The sequence below is a fragment of the Strix aluco genome, chromosome 1 (assembly GCF_031877795.1).
Source record: "Strix aluco isolate bStrAlu1 chromosome 1, bStrAlu1.hap1, whole genome shotgun sequence".
Taxonomy (NCBI): domain Eukaryota; kingdom Metazoa; phylum Chordata; class Aves; order Strigiformes; family Strigidae; genus Strix; species Strix aluco.
Genome location: NC_133931.1, coordinates 121341465 through 121361469, shown reverse-complemented (window position 1 = coordinate 121361469; position 20005 = coordinate 121341465). Strand labels below are relative to the sequence as shown.

Genomic DNA, 20005 nt, shown 5'->3' with positions numbered 1-20005 from the left:
TGTGGGGTTGCCACTTATGGTTAATGAACCCATTCAAAAGTCCTATTTAACATAAGTCATATGTTACAGCATCTTACATATGAACATACAAAACCTGCTTGCAGCAACACAGTCTTAAATGCCATCTGATATCATGTTCTTCTTAGGTTGACACAAACAGCAACATTTCCAAGACAAGAACCCCAGTTTTCCCTCCAAGTCCTGACTTGCTGAATTTCTGGGAGATGGATTCTTTACATGTTTGTTTTAAATTATAACCACAAATTTGGAAAAGAGAGAAGGCAGCTTGATGAATACTGGCAATTTTTAGAGAAATGTTTTTGGGCAAATGATTGCATATGCTTCAATGTGTTAAATATTTGGGAACATCTGGCTTTTTTTGTTGTTGTTTTCAGTACCCAGCTGAAGCAAATATGTGCAAATGACATGACTTGCCAAAACCAAATATATTCATTTTTCTACCTTGTAAATTCATTCATACATGTACTTTATAGAATACTTGAACTTGCAAAAAACCTGTGACAGTATCTCCCGAATTCAGAATGTTTTACCTATATTTTCAATGGAGCCCTACAGGAAGCACAAGTAGAAAGCAAACCACGGAATGAAAATCTAACTAAAACTTCAAGTCCTCCAAATTAAAGAAACTCCAATAAAGTATTGTAGAAATTAATATAGAACAATGTTTTTCAGTGTTATACGAAGTAACACTACCTGGTCAGATAGGGGGAAAGAGAAAAAAATCCCCAAAGCAACTTTTCTAAAGCTAATCAAAGGGATTTAACTAATTTATTCACAGGATTAAACTGTTTATCATCAGTCTTAATTTTTCAGCCTGTATAACATATAAAGGCCATTTCTGTGAAAGCAAGCATTGGTAACAGAGTACATTTCACTGCTTTACAGCCAAATCCAGGTGTTCTTCTGCTGAGTTTCATTTACTAAACCTCGCTGACATCAATCATGTTAAACTTGTACTAAAAATCTACTACAATGCCTCTGAGCCAAAATGTCCTACCAGTTTAATCAATGCTATTTAAAATACAACTGCAGCAGCACTTTTAAAAATTAGAGAAGTAATTCGGATGCCAAGCATGCATTTAGAGACCCAAATTTGAAAGTGCCTTAAAGTAATGCAATAATAAAGGATAATAATGCAAGTAGAGCATTAGGAGAATAGAAGTGTATTTTTACTTACGTGGCACTGTTACCCCGTAATGCTGCGTGTCACTGATCAGCAATTTCCGTTTAAGTTCATTCAGTCCAACCCCTACAGGACCTGAAAGAAAAAAATTGTGCTGTTTCCCAGCAGCCAGTTCTCTCTTGTCTTCAGGTATAAGTACTCTCCAAGATTAGAATATGTGGTATATAGCTATAATATAGTTTGGAAATACCTATGGTTCTAGCCTCTTCTAGAACATACAGCGGTGACAAATTTCAGGGGATGTAGTTGGCAGTTACTCTGCTCAGACTTTATTACTAAGGAAAAATCAGTGAAAAAGTTGACAGCAAAGCTAACTTTCTTTTCTACAGCAACTACCCAGGTTGATGAGAAGTTCAACGTGAGCCAGCAATATGCTCTTGCAGCCCAGAAAGCCAACTGCGTCCTGGGCTGCACCAAGAGAAGTGTGGCCAGCAGGTCAAGGGAGGTGATTCTCCCCCTCTGCTCTGCTCTGGTAAGACCCCACCTGGAGTTCTGTGTCCAGCTCTGGGGCTCCCAATATAAGAAGCACATGGACCTGCTCAAGGAGGTCCAGAGGATGCCATGAAGATGATGAGGGGGCTGGAGCACCTCCTCTGTGAGGACAGGCTGAGAGAGTTGGAGTTGTTCAGCCTGGAGAAGGCTCCAGGGAGACCCTACCGCAGCCTTCCAGTACTTCATGGGGGCCTACAGGAAAGATGGGGAGGGACTCTTTGTCAGGGAGTGTAATGATGGGATGAGGGGTAACAGTTTTAAGCTGAAAGAGGGTAGATTTAGATTAGATGTAAGGAGGAAATTCTTCATGGTGAGGGTGGTGAGACACTGGAACGGTGTTGCGCAGAGAAGTTGTGGCTGCCCCCTCCTTGGAAGTGTTCAAGACCGGGTTGGACGGGGCTTTGAGCAACCTGGTCTAGTGGAAGGTGTCCCTGCTCATGGCAGGGGGGTTGGAACTAGATGGTCTTTAAGGTCCATTCCAATCCAAACCATTCTATGATACACTCAGTATGCATCTAACTCCATCCTTACCCTACTACAGACTCCTGCACCCTAACCTGCAGCTTTCCAGCACAAAAACTTGTTTGGCTATTCATTTTGCCAGAAAAACCCCAACTCACAGACTAGAGGATCCCAGCTGGCATGCACAAAGTCCCCCCCAAAGTCTCTGCACTCCCTGTGTCAGCATGGCCTTCTCCTCACTCATTCCAGCTGCTGCATCCCTTGTCTGCACCAGACTCCCCTGAGGAGCACTGCTCCCACCTTCTCCCCAGGCCCTGGGAGTGCTGCTCCTTCCAGCCCTGGCTGCAGACAGGAATTATGCCTGGCCTCTGTCTGGCTGTAGCTGTCACCATCCACCTTTTGACTGCGTGAGGGTGGCATCTCACGGGGACAAGAAGGAAGGGCAGCACTCCCCACACATCACAACCCATTTGGGATGTTTGGGTTTCTTTGTTGTTGATTTTCTTTTAAACTATGTTCGTCTCCTGCCTGCTGTCTGAACTGGTCCAAAGCAAATGTTTCTTTCTTCACATGGCTGCCAAAGAGAGACCACTCTTGGAAAAAGGATGGCAGGAAGAAACAAAGACTGCATGGAATTTTTTGACCCGTCTCCTCCAGCTCCACCTGTGTACTGCTGCCCTAGAAGCTATGGAACAGACGTTCCTCTTGGCTTTCAGATTGTCCCTAACTCTTAGCCATTTGCCCATGGTGCTTTAGGTCTCAGTGGGGGCACACTGTCCTGCGAGGTCTCAAAGGCTCCATGGGCAATCGCTGCTTGCCCCCAGAAGCCTTCATGCTCCAGCCTGCCTGGCCCCTTTTATGGTGGGGCCATGGTGCTGTGTGTGTGAAGGGAGCTCAGCTCTGCATGCTCATGTGTTTCTGACAGAGGCTTCGTTTCTGCAGAGCCAGGTCAACAGCAGAACATAGAGGAGAGTGAGTCATTGGAACCATATCCCAAATAATACAAGGAAATACATGTGGTTTTAGGGAAAATTCTTGCTCTTCTAGTAAAAGGGACACATTTATGCATAGAGTGCTTCTTAACAGAGACATTTTAGACATTAGAAATACAAAACCTAATAAACATTTGAATGAATTAGTGATATATTGGTTAATTACCAGTGAGAGTCAAAAAGCAAAGATTGATGCTTCAGCACCTTCAGGTGCCTATTTGTAAAAATTACTATCTACCCTGTCTGAAGTTAGAAACACATAATGATGAAAAGTAAATGCTTGCTACTTTGCTGCTACCCCCAGACTATGGTATCTCTGTAAAATCTTAAAGAGTGTCTGCATTTATAATTTTTATAGTTTATGTAAGTTAAACACACAACTACATTTCAAGTCCCATCTCTGACCTGCCTGTAAATTAATCTATCAGTATGTATAAATGTTTATTTAATATGGTGTACAGCAGCCTCTACTGGTGCATGCCTGCAGAGGAAAGCAATGTGTTATGTAGATAATGGCATTACTTTTGGTCTTGTTTTTTTTAAAAACATTTTTCCTTTTTTAATACTTTAGCTATTCAAGGCAAATGCAGATTTGTATAGGAAAAGTAATTAAAATTCTCAATATATCCTAGCAAAGTAGAATGAAACAATATTCAGAATAGAAGAAATTCAGAAATAAAAAATAATTGTATTCCTTTCAAGCCAAAAATCTTTGCCATCAAATCTACACAAATATTATTTCCTCAGTCTACATGCTGTCAAATCAACAATCTGCTTTTAGCTCTATTTATACATAAAGAATCCAGGCTTTGCTTCCTGTGACAGATGCTTTGGAAACTTAGATCAAATCTGTTTCCAGACCACAACCTCACTACCGTGTCTCCCCTTCCAGATTACCATTCAAAAATCATCTTAAAGTTTAACCACTGAAAGGTGTAGATTCTTCTTTTTCAGTGCTGTCTTCACAGAACTCTCGTAACTGTAGCATATAGACACTGAAGGCTGATTCCTAATTAGCAATGCCATCCATGATGCTGATTTTTACACTACATCTCCCAAGTGTAATGTACACTTCTATTCTGAATATTATTTTCATTTTGATGCAGCAGAGAAAGATGCCAGTTTCTAATAATTATGAATCTGAACACAATTTGAACTTAAGAAGAGAATAAAGCATCAGGATTGAGAAGGACAATCCAGATTCTTATAGTAAAATGCCAGGCATGTGGGATCCATGACTGTAGCATAGTTTTGGTCTACTCTAAATCACCCCAGGCAGCAACATTTAGAGTTATGGCAACTGATTTAGAGATACTTTATTTTTAAAAGAATGTTTATGTTTCTTGCTGTTGTATGTTGAGTGAGGTAAGCTAAGTAATGGTCAAATCCTGCACAAATGGCCTGTAGTGCCTATGTCATTTTACTGAAGGACACTTGCAGAATTAAACCACCAGTCACTAAAACTTGCATTACATTTTGTACCAGTCAGACATGTCTGAAGAAAACTGAAAAGTTTGATGTAAGTTCAGGTCTCAGGACCCAACCAGCCGTTCTTCACCCATAGATACATACTGAGCTCCTAGAAGCCTATTTGGAGGAAAAAAAAAAAAAAAAAAAAAAAAAGAAAGTGGTAAAGTGGTCTTTCAGAAAAGATTTTGGGAGTTAGGTGACAACATCCCTGCTGGGATCATAAAGACCCTGTAGAAAACATGCCTTGACAGAGGTTCCATGGCTCTATTACTAGTACAATTAATCACTATAATGCAATGATTGCGCATGCATGTCCAACTGTAGCTCAATGAGATATGCAATAGGAAAGTAGAACCTCATTTTTTTGTGTTACAGAAAATTATAACTAGCAGTGAGAGTGTACTTTGAGATTTGCTGTTCATTGAAGCAGGATCAGTGAGTTCATACTGGTGTTCTCATGGGCAAGGCTAGGCAATATATTACATCTTATGTATTCATTACTGAACCATGCTGACCCAGCCATGCCTTCAACCAGGAAGGTTTAATGAGGATAGCAATTCTACGTCTCTTTCTTCATTGTCCAGATAGTTTAATTGAAGTAGTATGGCCATGGTAGGCCGTTTTCCTGCATTACTGCTGTAGATCTATTAAGTCTCTGCAAGCCACTATTGAATACATCAAAGGCAAGTCAGCAGAGGTAGAAAGCTAGGAGCTACTTCCATTTTATCCTCCTCTGCTCTGAGACAGATGTGACCTCCACATAGCTCCCTTCATGATAAAACCAAAACTGATGGATTTTTTAAAAATGTAAGTAATATAACAATAGAGAACTTTTCCAGTCTCAGATTCCTTTTCTTTGCAGTGGTGACCAGAAGGGCACCACTGTGGGGAGTACTGACAGCCTAATTCAGAGACAGAGAGACTTTAATTGTGTCACACACCAATAATAACTGCTGCTTTGTGGTTACACACCTCTGGTCTTTGCTTCCACCACTGCCACTTAGCACAGATGCATCACCACAGGTGACCACAGCGCTTGAAAGGTGTTGCATGCCTCTGGTAATAACACTGCATGCACATAACTGCATGCATTCTGGGGGATGCACTCACGGTTTGTTACTGCTGACCTTGCTTTATTCTAGCACTGCCCCTTCAGAGAGCTCTGACTTAGCTGATACTATGCTGTGTAAAGTTATAGTATATGGCACATCCATTTGACTCTTAGGAAATAAAATCTGTGCTAGTCTGGCCCTCACAATGACTGAAGTAGAAGCCTTTGTGAGCAGGAATTTTTCCTCATAATTCTAGTGTCTAATACTTTTCATTTTAAAATGTTCTGCCTATGCCTGACAGGGCTGAAAGGTATCATGCTTAGGATGCAGGCAATATTTGTGAGGGAAGACTTCAAGGATCTGTTGGCAGCCTAGGAACGTTAAGTTACCAGAAGACAACTGGTGACATGATATTGGATAAATTTTGTCTTTAGCAGACTCATCACATTCATAACAACTAAAAGCACAGCAGAAGCATCTGTATCTTTACTGCTTCAGATGATCTGTTATTTTAGCCCCAAGGATATGCAGGACTTTATTCATGAACCTACATTTGCAGACAAGGTAAAATCTCGACAAACTAATACATCTAGTTGAACCTGAGACTAGCATATATCACACTACAGGGTGCTAAAAATTACTGTGTGTGCAATTTGCATTCTGTAAATTAGACTAGACCAATTTAAAATGAAGCCAAAAGAAATTTCCATTTCAAAGTTGTCAAACTCCCCCTAAAAAACAGCAAACCAAAGCCTAAAGAAACCTTCCAATAGTAAATTATATATTTAGGCCTAGTATAACAGAAGAGACATTTAGTGCCCCCACCAATTACAGCTATAAATTAATTATCTGTCCCTTTGTTCCCTGGTACTAATATCCAAATTATATTTGACGGATTATATTGAATGCTGCTACTGGCAGACAAAAAGCTTTTTAAATGTGTTCACTTCTACTATACCTGCTTGCTTAGCTCTGCTAGTTTTTCCACATTTTGCCCAAGACATTTTTATAGTATTGGCCAGACTTAAGCTGCTCTTAATATCCAGAGAAAAACATTAGAATTACTGAAGTCTGCAATAAATTTCTGAACTGCTTTTGTTACTGAAAAAGCACACTTTCTTCATTTGATTTATTACAACAAAAATCAAATTAAATCTCTAGGTATTCCTTAGATCAGACATATGCAATTTGTTATAAAAAGTCTACTGATCACACTTTTGCACTGCACTCTGTTGATGTAACTGTAAAATCAACTCAACCATGTTATTACTTGTTGTATATAGCCCACAATCTCACAGTGATCACACTAGTAGGTGGCTGAATTCTAGTGCTGGAGAGTGACAAAACTGTTTATTAAAAACTAAATTTAATGTTCCCCTGGATATGAGCGATATAAAAATACAGCTACTCAACAGTTCGTAACAGTCCTTGATAGAGCATCATATTTCTCTGCTCTGCTGCTCTCAGAATGGAGGAAACTTTACTAATGAAGCATCAGCCTATGTGCTACTGCAAAAGAAACAATAAGTGATGAGTCAATGAATAACCGTTCCTACTCATTGGTAGGAACGGTTATTCATTACTCATTGGTACTCCAATGGTTCCCTTTGAAAAAATCTCTTTTTTTAGGAGACTGAAGCAATCATTTTGATTAGTAATAAATGCTGTGAGGAAGCCATCACAGTGACAGATTATAGAAAAACAGAAAGCTGACCAGGATGACATCTTGAGTCTTCTGCAGCTATGCGTAAATCTGTTCTTGGCCTATAGAAGTCCACTTCTCATCCACCTTTCTCTCTATTTGTCTATTTACTTACTTTAACACAGTAGATGCTTGTGTTTCTTTCCACTTATATATTCTGTCTTTGCTGACCACAGGTATTTATTCTGTTCTTTTTTTCTTCTTTTTTCCACATAGATATATTGATTGATCTCTAAGAGCAGAACACTGACCTAATTCTTTTGAGTTTTAGTCCAGCTTGATTGCCAGGTTCAGACTAGTAACCGTGGTAGCTATATTTTGCTGTCATCTCCCTTTGGTTTAACAAGGCTTTAAAGATGATCTCCTAAAGCATCCTTAGATACAAGCTGGGACATCCTGTCTAGATATGTGGATTACTAGATAGGTGAAAAACTGGATGGATGATCATGTTCAAAGGGAAGAGGTTATTTGTCTGTACTCTACTGGGTGATTCATTACAAGTAGAGATCCTCAGGTGTCTACCCTGGGACATACTCTGTTTCACACATGGAGGACACAGAATGGGCCCTTATCAAGTTTTCAGGTGCCAGATTGGGTGATGCAAGTGACTTGCTCAAGGGCAGGGCTTCCATTCAGAGGAACCTTAATATGCTACAGGCTTGGCCTGGCAGAACTTTGTGAAGTTTGATGAGGACAAATGCAAAGTCCTGCATCTGGGATATACTAAGTCCCACAGCAGTACAGGCTAACAGAAGACTGGGCTGTATCAGCAAAAGCCTAGTCCGTAGATAGAGGGAAATGATTCTTTCCCTTTACTCAGCACTTGTTAGACCCTGTGAGGAATACCTTGTCCACAATGGGCCCTGCACTACAACAAAGATGTTGATGAACTGGAGCAAAGCCAGGGGAGGGCCTCCAGGATGGTCAGGAGCTGAAGCACATGACCTGTGAGGAGACTCTGAGGGAATTGGACTTGTCTAGCTTGGACAAGAGATATCTTCAGGGACACCCACCGGCACCCTTCTGATACCCCTTGAAAAGATGGAGGACACCTCTTTACTGAGGTGTGAGGTAGGAAGACAAGAGAAGACATGGTGGGAAGACAGGTTCTCGAAGTTGTTGTCATCAGCAACCTGCTCTGAATTCAGTCTTAAGTCGGAGGCTGGACCAGGTAACCTCCTGAGATCCCTTCCAGTCTAAATGATTTAGTAGTAAGCATTGTGCTAATCAGCAGTCCTCTGTTTTACCAGGTCAAAAATAAAGAAAATAACTTACCAACCAAAACTACAAGCCTGTATTTGTCATTAGGTTGTCGTCTATATTTTGCAACTTCTTCATATGTCGGGATATCTGCTGTATCATACTGATCACTCTTCTTGCACTCATACATAGATTTGTTTGTTTTTTTATCTTTTCTGCTAAGGCGAAAGCTTCTTCTAAAACCAGCTGCAATAAGAACAGGATTTTTTCAAAGTAAGAAAATAAGTCTTCTCAAAACATTTGAAAACAGTCTCTTCCAAACATTCGAGGATTGTTGCATGGAATAAAAAAATGTCTTCTATGTTTAATAAGCCAGGTCATTAGAACAATATTTTCCCACAGTTTTTAAGTATATCAGGTGCCTATTTAAACTGCAAAGTTAAGATTACCAACAAAATCATAACAGTTACAACAACAAGCTGTAAATTACAATTACAATAAGTTGTTAACATATTTAGATAATTTGAGTATCTTATACATGAGTATATAAACACAAGGAAATTTATGCAATCTGGACTCTCATACCACGCTTAATGCATTTCTATTTAAAACACCACGGCACACAGATATCAAATACCACATATGGTAGAAACACATCTGGTGGTTGAAAGGGTTAACGAGAATTAACTCTTTGAAAAATTTTTTGGTGCTTAGCTCCACGCTGATAGTATAAAAAAAGTGCACAAAACCTTTCCCAAAGATGTTTAAAAGTAAAAATAAACACTGTTCGTTAAATTCCAAAACACTATGAAACGTCTTAGACAATACAGGACCCATATTGTGGATATGTTAGCATGAAAATAAAAGGTAATATTCCTATTAAATTTGCATTTACAATTGCATCAACAGTGTGTCATCTACACTGTCTATCTAGAAGACTGGAAATTTCACATAGCTTTTAAGTACTCTCAAAGGAGATAATCATAGGCATTTTCAAGCAGAATGGCACAAAAAACCTTCTACGCTCTATGTTAAAAACTAATTTACTCCTCTGTTAATAATTACCTTACAGTTTTTCAAATAAATCCTTTAAATTGCATTATATTACATATTACTGGTACATCTATGACACCACTTTTGTTCTAGAAGGAACTACAGGAAAGACTGAAAAGAAGGATTGCAAAGCTGATTTCATTATTTGGGGGTAATAAAGTAAAACACAAACTACACTTTAAATAATGGAAAAATCCCAACACCTTTTTTTTTTTTGCCCAGAACGTTTCATAGGACAGTAAACACGTGTAAACTTTTGGTGACCCCAGATTTTTTAGCAATATGTTTTCATAAACTTGTAATAGCACTTATGTTTAGGTATTTGAAAAGTAATTATATTACAATTTTTTCTTCAAAGGTAGTATCTGGCAAATTCAAGACTCAGTTCTGCAAATATTTAGAACCAGATCTGAAGCAAAATCCTACAAGGCTTAGTTACAGGCTTAGCATTTTGCACACACAGTTTCACTTAGCATAACTGGGACTGGGAAGCCTGCCATAGGAAAGGCTGAGAATTGGGTTTGTTCACTCTTGAGGAGGCTTAGGGGAGACCTTTTCACCACATTCCAGTATTTAAAGGGTGGCTACAAAGAAGATGGAGACTCCCCTTTTATAGGGAATCACATGGAAAAGACGAGGGGTAATGGGTGCAAGTTACTCCTGGGGAGATTCTGATTGGACACAAGAGGAAAATTTTTCACAATGAGAACAATCAGCCCCTGGAATAATCTCCCCAGGGAAGTGGTGGATTCCCCAACATTGGATGCTTTTAAGATTCAGCTGGACAGGGTGCCGGGCCATCTTGTCTAGACTGTGCTTTTGCCATGAAAGGTTGGACCAGATGATCCTTGAGGTCCCTTCCAAACTGGTATTCTATGATTCTATGATAAATCTTTGCAGAACCTGCATCACAGAGGATGTTAACCACAAAAAGGGAAGAAAAATTTCTCTGAGAATACAGTTAAGTTGACCCATTCATATTCAAAATCTGAATAAGTAAAATGAAAATTGCTGAAAAAGGAGAAGAGCTAGCATCCACAGTAAAAGGCTGACGACATTTTTAAGAGTTACAGTATTGTCTAGACTGAGAGGACATGTGGTGGGATACAAAAGGGACCAAAATATGAGATATGAAAACATAATGAAATCAGCTGAGAGTTATGTTCTTTTATTACTTAAAGAACAACACTAACACTGAAGTGACTGCAGTCAGAAAAGCCCTGTTGGAGTGCTGACAGCTGTTAGCTTACACACCTGAGAGAGGGCCTGGGAGATCTTGTCTGCCCTAGGGTGAAGTCTGACATGACACAAGGATGGTTTTTTGCTACATAACTACACCTAACTGTATAGACAGTTACATAAAGAAAGGTTAAAAGTAACATTAGCAATATAAACACATGAAGTGAGTTACAAGTTTCCTGAGGCCTCATCTAAAAGGCGCTAGATTAAAAAAAGAAAAAAATCAGTTGCCCTAAAAGCAAGCTGAAAATTGTTTTGATTTTTTTTCTGTATAATCATTTTATGATTAAAAAAAAAGGAAAAAAAGGAAAAGAAATAATAATTCTTCACCATTTGCTACTAAACAGTCCACAGGATAAAGAGCTTTTCCACAAAAAACAGAATCCACGGATCTAGAAAAGGTAAAAAGGGTAGAGATATCAAATGAAGCTAAACCAATCATCTTCATTCCAGTTTGGTGTCGACCCTACAAATGCTAAGAGCTCTGTGCCTCTGAGTAGTTGTCTCAGAGCACCATTACCTACAGCTTCTTAACCTCAGCTTACATATCAAACTGCAGAATCTTTAGGAAAAATATTCTTTCTGCAAAACCTTCACATCAATTCAATCCTGCTGTTAGGTTTTAATAAGACCAATTGTAACTTGTTCTTCTTTTCTCCATCCACTTTATTCAAATTTCATTACCAAACTACCAGGTGGTGAGTTACTTAGGAATTTTCATTCCTTCTTCTCTTAAAAGAGGAAAAAAAAAGAGAGATTTCTTTTTAATCAAAAAGGAGAAAATCTTTCAGTGCCATCTCCAGGCTGATTTGTCCCTTGTCACTTTTACAGGCTGCATATAAAGCATCCCAAAGACTCAGATGATATGGTTCCACTGCTAACATGGGTTTCCTTGATTAAAATGCAGTATTTCTGTGACTAAAACTCACTGTTAAAATGAAAATAGTAATATTATCCTGTATATTAAGAGGGTTCAACAAGTTCAACTAGGACTTAGATGTTACAGAAAAGCTGTTATATTAATTAAACAGAACAAACACATGAGCCAGAGATAGTGAAGCAGATTTCCAGTATGGCTGATTTCTTCACACTGGGCTGGTGAAGACACGCTGTAAAACTACTGAATGTTTAAAAAATTAAAAGTCTGTGATCGCTTTGCCATTTTAAGACTACTGTCAATTTGAAAGTTGTTCTAAGTGTTCCTCAAAGCCCATCTGAATATCCCTATAGAGAAACTCAAGCAAGCTTGCTTTAAGCAGCTTTCAAAACCAAGGAAAACATGCAGTTCAGAGAGGAAGGATGAGAGTGTTTCAAATACATCCAACGTTTTTATGATACTGCTACTACATTCCTGGAAACACAATTCTTCCTCTCTCACATCTGCCATTCTATGTCTTCACGTATGCAGCTTAACTTTATAAAGCTTCTGAAAGTCACAGTAAAGAACCGTTAATAAATATTTTCTATTGAACACTGCATTTATAATTACATTATAAGTTGGGCAGTTATGGTGTGCAAAAAGATTAAGCTGAACTGAAACAACATCATACTTGCAAGAAATAAAAACTTCTATGAACAAGCAAAAAATAATCTGCTAATGCTTGCATATTTTACAGGTTAGGAAAGATTAAAAACAAACTTCATATATTTAAATTAACAATAGAGCATTATTAAAAATATAGTGAAAATCACTAAGGAAAAACAAAAGCAATACTGATATGCAATAGAAAAATAAATTTTCTATAAAATTATTAAGCTTAAAAGTAAATTCCTAGAAAGAACAAAGGGAAAAAGCACTGCTTGCCCATAACATTTGATAATATAAACCTTGATGAATATGAAAGGAACTGCAGGCTACACTGTCTGTGGAATATGGATATCAGCAGAGATTAACCTTAGTTGCCAAGTATGCAGACTATAAAATAAAATGGGAAAATTCTGTCACTAAAGCAATATAAAATTCTGAACATTGAGAAGCTTGCACAAGCTCACTGGGTTCAGCTACATGACTAGAAGCTTACTGAACATGCAAACCCATAAACTACTGATGGAATGTAACAGATTTGGTGAAATAAGAACAGCCTCTGGGAAGAAAATATGAAGAACAAATGTTCTCAAACTACAGATGTCTCCAAACCTTATAACACTTCTCAACATGAAATAAAAATCAGAAGCCACTACTAATAAACTTAATAAAGGCCCAACAACATCCAAGAAAAACTACTTACATCTCTAAGAATGAAAAAAAAACACCCCACCCTAGCAGAAAAGTGTGATTATTCTTTAAACCACTAGCAATATACATTTGATTATCTCAGAACAACATCCTTACATTTACATAGAGAAATCCATTTGGACCTCACACAGAAATCCAAACTGAAAACAGGCAATGCATGAACCTGTCTCCCTTAAAAGATTTTGAGAGAATGCTGATGTAAAAAGCTGTGCTTATTTAGATTTAATTATATCATTCTAAAGAAGTAGTGAACAAAAGATTGCGACTATGTTGTACGAATTTAAACCCAAATATATTCATGAAAGTAGAAAGTTAATTTCTCAAATTCAGAGAAATTACACTAACAGGAAATATTATAATTTAAATTCACCTACGCTTCATAAATTCACCAGTAAGGCTCCACAATGCTGTATAAAGCACTTACACATGCTTTTGCTCATTTTCATTCATTAAAACAAGTGCTTAAGTGTTTAAATTATGTATATTCTTCACTGAATTTAGTCTAACCTTACACACTTTAGAGTGAACAAATGCTGTTTAACTGTAAATGCATTTACAAGTACTTTTTGAACTCAAATTACTGACAAAAGTAAGTTTGGTACCATGGTCATCATCTAGGTTTGTAAGAACACAGTATTTTTACTAGATATTTCTGGATTTTTTTCCCCCCAAATATTGCGATTTTTTTATACTGCCTCGTATACTGCGTATTTCTATTGTTACACAAGAACTGCACAAACACGAGCAGACGTCTTACTCTGCTTGCTTCTGGACTGATTCCCAGCTTGCACATTTAGACGGGGTTAATAAAAATTTAGATTATGTCTGGATTTTTAAGACAAAATTGAGAATAGTAAACAGATGATATCCATCTACATTTACTGTATGTTCATAAAGGTTCAAGTAATGTAACTAGAATTTAAGCTTGGCAAAGGCAAAATCCTAATGTTCTCCCCAGCAATTCCTCAGGAAATTACTGCAGAAACATACAATACTACACTGTGACTTAAATATTAGAATTTGGTGAAAAATCATTAAATTTATCTGAGTCACTTTAGAGGGGAGGGTTCAAATTAATAGCAGCATAACCTTGGGCATAAAATATCTGACCCCAAATGGTACAGACATTCTGTTTTCTGAAAGCTGCCTCTTCTGTTGCTCTTCATGACCACCTCATGTGTGTCTAAAGTTCATATCCTTTCAGACAGGGTCAGATGTTCACAGAACATGCTGGTTCACAGGGAGATATGCCCACAAATACAGAGCCCTAAACCAATAATGAGCCATAAAATTGACTGAAAATCCATTAATTGATATTAGATTTGTTGTAGTTCACTTGATTGGATTACGTACTATCAAAAGCAGCATGAAAGATGACTTAGTAGTTTTGGTTTTAGGAAGCAATCGCTGTATCCTTACTTTGAAAACTTTTTCTGGAATTTAGACATATGAACAATTTACCATACTTCAACTTACCTTATACTAACTGTCCGTATGTGTGAATACATACAAAGTAATACAAGCCAACTCCTTCATCAGTGGTTAATCTAATTCAGACTACCTTGCTCTTGTAACAGGTTACAATATATAGACAGTTACTCGGATGTCACTAAAACATCCTGAACTTGTTGGTGTGATCCAAGCCCTTCAGTGACAATGCTTTAGGTTTTATTTTCAGTGTAGTACGTTTAATCAAGACTTTAAGTTATAATAGAGACTTACCTAGAAATTCTTAGTTACTTAGTAATCAAGGAGTGCTATAAATGTCTATCATCTTTCAAGAACACGCACATTCAGAAAAATGAAGATGTTCAGGATTCACTTCAAAAAACAGTACTACAAAACACAGGTTGACATTCAGAATAAGCTGTTTTAAAAAATCAGACACTCACCCAAAAAGCAACAGGCAGAGAAAAAAATATCTTTGAGGACTTCACTACTCTTGGGATTGAAGGAATGTATACTCAGACCAGTGGTAGAGACCCTCCTAATCAGGAAGGTATACTGCAGCAGTTAGATATGGTATCTAACAGATATGTCCCTAACAGAGGGTTTATAAAGTGTCTGCCTAGGACTCCTTTACCTTATAGACTATCCAAGCTTTATACCTTGCACAGCACATAGGTAAGGGTTTTGTGTTCTCCCTGCACCTGGTCAGCAAATTCTGTTCAAACTATTACACTTTAGGAAGTGGCCTTTGTCCAGCCCAGAAAGTTATTCCACAGAAGTTTGTTCCGTGAGAAAATACAACTGAAAAATAATTTAGGAGAAAAACAAACCTAAATGCGTCTGAATGGGATTGGGCTTCTAGTGGTTTGTGAAACAAGGAGACACTGGAGTGAATGAGACAGTTTGAATTACAAATCACTGGGTCCTGTTACCATATGCAAAAGAATAACATCAACTTTCAAACACCCACTTGCTTGGTCTTAAGATAGGATCATTTTTAATGAACGATTCTTAGTGAAAAGCTCCAAGGAACCTCTAATTTCTAAACAAAATAGCTAATTATTCACAACCAGTAAATATACTTGTGTCTTTACCCCAAAACTGGTCCCAACCTTAGACAAGTCTTTTTTTCTCTGTTGTTCTGGCTCTGCTCTCCAACACCTCACTTCCAACAGCACAGACCCAGCATAAGAAGACTGAAGGTACCATCTCTGGACCGATGTCAGCACTCCACTGCATGGAAACTCTCAAGAGATAAACAATTGCCTGAACCGTACAGTAGTTCTCCAATAATTTTTGTAAACTTTTGCCTAACTAAACTACACCCTATCTTGATATTTATTCTTTGCATCTGGGACAACAGTAGCTTCTTCCTCAAGACATCTCCTTCCTAGATGACCAAGCCTTTTTGGTAACTGTAGACCAAAATGTTTCACTGAAAGGGCTACAGCACCGAGAAAAGGTGGATTCTGTTTTGCCACTTTCATTCTTAAATAAAGCAGCAGCCCACTAAGATCTGATTGCAAAACCATGGTAGTCTCATCTTGAGAATTCATGCAACCTGTATTTGCAGACAGAAAAACAGGATGGGGGGGTGGGGAATGTCTTTTCTGTTTCAAAGAGATGATTTGATAAGTAAAATGCAGTTCATCTGGAATCACATCTAAAGTATAATTTTCCAAGCATACTTCAATCTCTCAATACAATTACAAGTCAACATTAATTTAGTTGATTAAATAACAAAGGTAAGTTTATTTTCAGCATGATCAGATGACCACTAGTTCCACAAATACATGATGAAATTTTACCATGCTAATATTTTGGAAAGAGGTCAAAGTTCTTTCAATTATATAGTTCGTGTATTCTTGATGTAGTTTATATACCACATTTAAAAACAGTATAGTGCAAGGTGAAAACCAGTTCTATTTTACAGTACTGGTCTAGGGTGTTTCAGTGAGCCTAGTGGCTTGGATGTACTAAAGCACTTTGACAAGTTTCTTCCCATTCCTCTTGTAGTAGGAGGATGAAAGCCTTGGGAAAAGGGCTGGTTGCCACAAAATCCACTCCAGCCAGCCTTCAGCTGGCAGGAATTCTGGATAGTTTCAACTAAAATATTTTTACATAGCTTTTAAAATGTCACAAATTAAAAAGTTGAAACATATCATGGAACATTCACCTTTTTTAAATGTTACTTTTGTTTGAAATTTGGAATCTTGAAGCTGAAGCCAAAGAGCTCCTTCCCCTCCTCTTCCCTGCTCCCCGCAATGATACATTAAGCTCAGACTAGCTTTAAAGCTAAATTTAAACTGTTGAGTTATTATGACTTATTTTATTTTTGTAATGTGGAAAAAGAACCAGTGCCTGCAAATTTGCTCTGTACTCTCACTGAATCCCCCCAAAATTTTTAGATAGACATGGACAAAGGAAGTGTATGCAAAACTTGGATAAAACCTTGAAAGTGTGTCTTTAAAGACTTACACAAACTTCACAATACAGTAACCTTTTTGTTTCATTTAACACATTGCTTAATATACTTTAAAAGTCAATATTTTTCCCGAATTTAAGTATATTTTTTATTTTTACTTAAACATCAAACCAGTATTTTAGTAGCTTATGTTTAACCAGATAAAGGCATACACTACATAACCCTTTATGTCAAATCCAATGAGCCATTTTTAAAACCTTTTCATGCTTTTCTCATGCAGAGTAAAGACATTTGTATGCAGATTACCCCCAAAAGCAAAGTGGACACAGTGGTTCCAGGGAAAAGAAGCTGAAAGAAAGGAAGAAATTGTCTTTTGTAAGCAATTGCTCACCTAGATAGGATCCACTGTTGTGACCAGCACATTCAGCATCTTCTGGACGAAGGGTAAAAGCATACAGAATAAGAGCCAAGAAATAAAGCAGAATAGTTAGAAGCCCAGCAAAAAATACAGAAGAAATTACTTTAAAAATGACAACTGTACAAAGCACAGCATTAAAAAGCCTTCAATAAGCCATTTTCTTAAAAACATAAAACAACATTTATTGTTTTATATTTTAGCTGGAGATATTCTGGAATTTTGCAGCATGCACACTGATCTTTTTACCTTTTCAAGCAAAAATTGTGATGACAGCAAACGTTCTAAAAAGAATTCTAACACTGTATTATTCACACTTTATCAGTTAATAGAAAATATGATGCCGCTTAAAAGAAAGCAAAACGTATTTGATGTAAATCAAGCTTTTTTCATAAATTATACATTATCAGACTTTAGCTTTAAGTTTTGGCTCACTGGATTAGACAGAAAGGTTTTTGATCAAAAACACATCCTCTCATTTGATATAAAATAGCTATAATGTATATTTTTACATGCCAGAGGCCCTTTGATCAAAAATATGAGCTACAATTTCTAATGCCTTTATAAACAAAGGCCTCTTAAGTTAAAAAAAAATAATACAAGAGATCAGCTGCTATTACTTTAACATATGCTGCAAGCATAACAGTAACCGGCTACACTCAGAGGGAAAATGGTAAAGATGATACTACATGGATGAACTTTCTACCATCTCAGAGAAATACTTCGTCAGTATTAATTGGAAACGCAAGACCTCTCATGGCCATGTAATTACGTCAGAACCATCTCTTTCCATCCCAGCCCACCCAAGTTTTGCTAATATTATTTTATGATACTACTTTCTTATACATATCTTCCAGAAGTTCAAGAGAGATAAAGCAGTTTAAAACAACAGTTCAAATTACTGATCTTTACATGAAGCAACTAGGAACACTCTGGTATTTTTATCTACTTTAAAAAATTATTTCAATGTATTGGTGGCGATATAAAAGCATTATATGTATAACATCTCTTAGAAATGTTGGACTATATTCAATTTAATTCTAAACACATGTTCTCTAAATAAAATTATTGCGCTATGCAGGGAAACTTTTGTACATGTACCTTCAATTTCCTCTGAGAAGCACAAAGGAAAAATAGGAAAGGAAATCATTAAATGGAGTGAAAACATAGCATAAGAAAGAAAAGTTAAATTGAAGAAGAAAAATGCACCTACCACACTCAACCGCTTCCTCATCTTAGAACAGCCAAAAAAACAAAGTATTATTGTTTAATACTTCATAAATAGGAAAAAATGTAGCTATATAAGCTACTCTAAAATCCTCTTGATAGCACCTATTATATTGAGGCATATACCAACATAGTGGCACCGAGTTTAACTTACATGTTTAACTACACTCAGTTAGAAAAGAACCTAAAGAGACATTGAAATATTATGTGCACTTTAAATTTCCTATATGAGATTCTTCCACTATTTATTTGGTAGAAATTACCTTACCCAGTTGTCATGGAAGATCTCTTTGGAATTAAATGCAAAGTTTGTTAATTCCATCTAATCAGTCTTAACCTAGAATTTCTAAGAATCACTACCATGAACATGATCTCAATCTTTTTCTGCACTTAAGTAACAGCTGCTACTGCCCTTGGAGCTGGGTTTTGGAGAGGTTGGTTGTATTTTTTTTGAATGTCTATAGTTGTAGCTTAAAAAATGCTGAAAAAGTTTATATACTCTTGTAATTTTTTTCTCTAACACTATCCTAATATAATAGATCTACTTAAGACTTTCTGCTTACCTATAAGTAAGTCAATGAATTTCTGCCTCCTTGATAGTAGAAAACATAAATTTTTACAATCATCTTTTGGCTTTTATGGAAAAGCAAGATAAATATAATGAATTTTTGTTCACAAAGATATGATATACTAAGGTCTAGATTTACATACAGATTTTACAATTACATCTCATTCAAATTTCCTTTGGAATCTGGATAAATATGCCCAAAATATAAATATTTCAAGGAGTTTCCACAAAGCATGTCTTTCCACAGAACGTGAAAAAATTACTCAAGATATTTTACAGTCTTTCATGCTTAACTGATGTACCAAAAAAAGGCTAGGTCAAAACTCTCCTGCCGATCTGACTACATGGAAGAACTTTTCCCATTGCATGTCATGAAATGGATACAAGAGTCTTTTCTGCCAGGAGAAGAATACCGTTTTTCAGAATGATTTCTTGGTACCTTTTTTCTTGAGGACTTTTAAAAATATTAATGTGGAAGACTTCTCTGAATCCTATTTAAAGTTTATTTCTACATTGAGGTGACTATAGAGTTTTATTAGACTGGAAAGCCCTCTAAGGTTGGTTGACCACATCTGGTGCCTTAAAAGAGTGCCGGCAGTTTTGTGAGTTGAGAGTGAAAGTGTTGGATCCTTTTGCCTCTCCTGACCTTAAAAGCTCCCAGTTCTTGAAGTGACAAATGCCCTAAAGCTGGACCTAGGATGGCAGGCTGGCTTCCAGGTACTATTTCTCTCTCTTGTGTGCTGAAAGACCTCTTACACTTCCTGGTATGTATGACAAGTATTTCTATATTTCCATTTCCATGACTTTCAATAGGCTACA

General features: G+C 37.1%; 1 protein-coding gene across 4 annotated transcripts in view; it reads right to left on the bottom strand.

Annotated features, from left to right (window-relative positions):
- Positions 1 to 20005, bottom strand: part of MPP7 (MAGUK p55 scaffold protein 7) — a 159421-nt gene that overhangs the window by 8085 nt on the left and 131331 nt on the right. For all 4 annotated transcript variants that reach the window (XR_012624244.1, XM_074833326.1, XM_074833350.1 and 1 more), the window contains 2 exons: positions 8650 to 8820; positions 1199 to 1279 (listed from right to left, as the gene is read on the bottom strand). Coding sequence is in view for 3 of the 4 variants with exons in the window: in XM_074833326.1 (XP_074689427.1) it covers positions 1199 to 1279; positions 8650 to 8820 (252 nt within the window). In the remaining variant the exon portion in view is untranslated. The remainder of the gene's footprint in view (positions 1 to 1198; positions 1280 to 8649; positions 8821 to 20005) is intronic.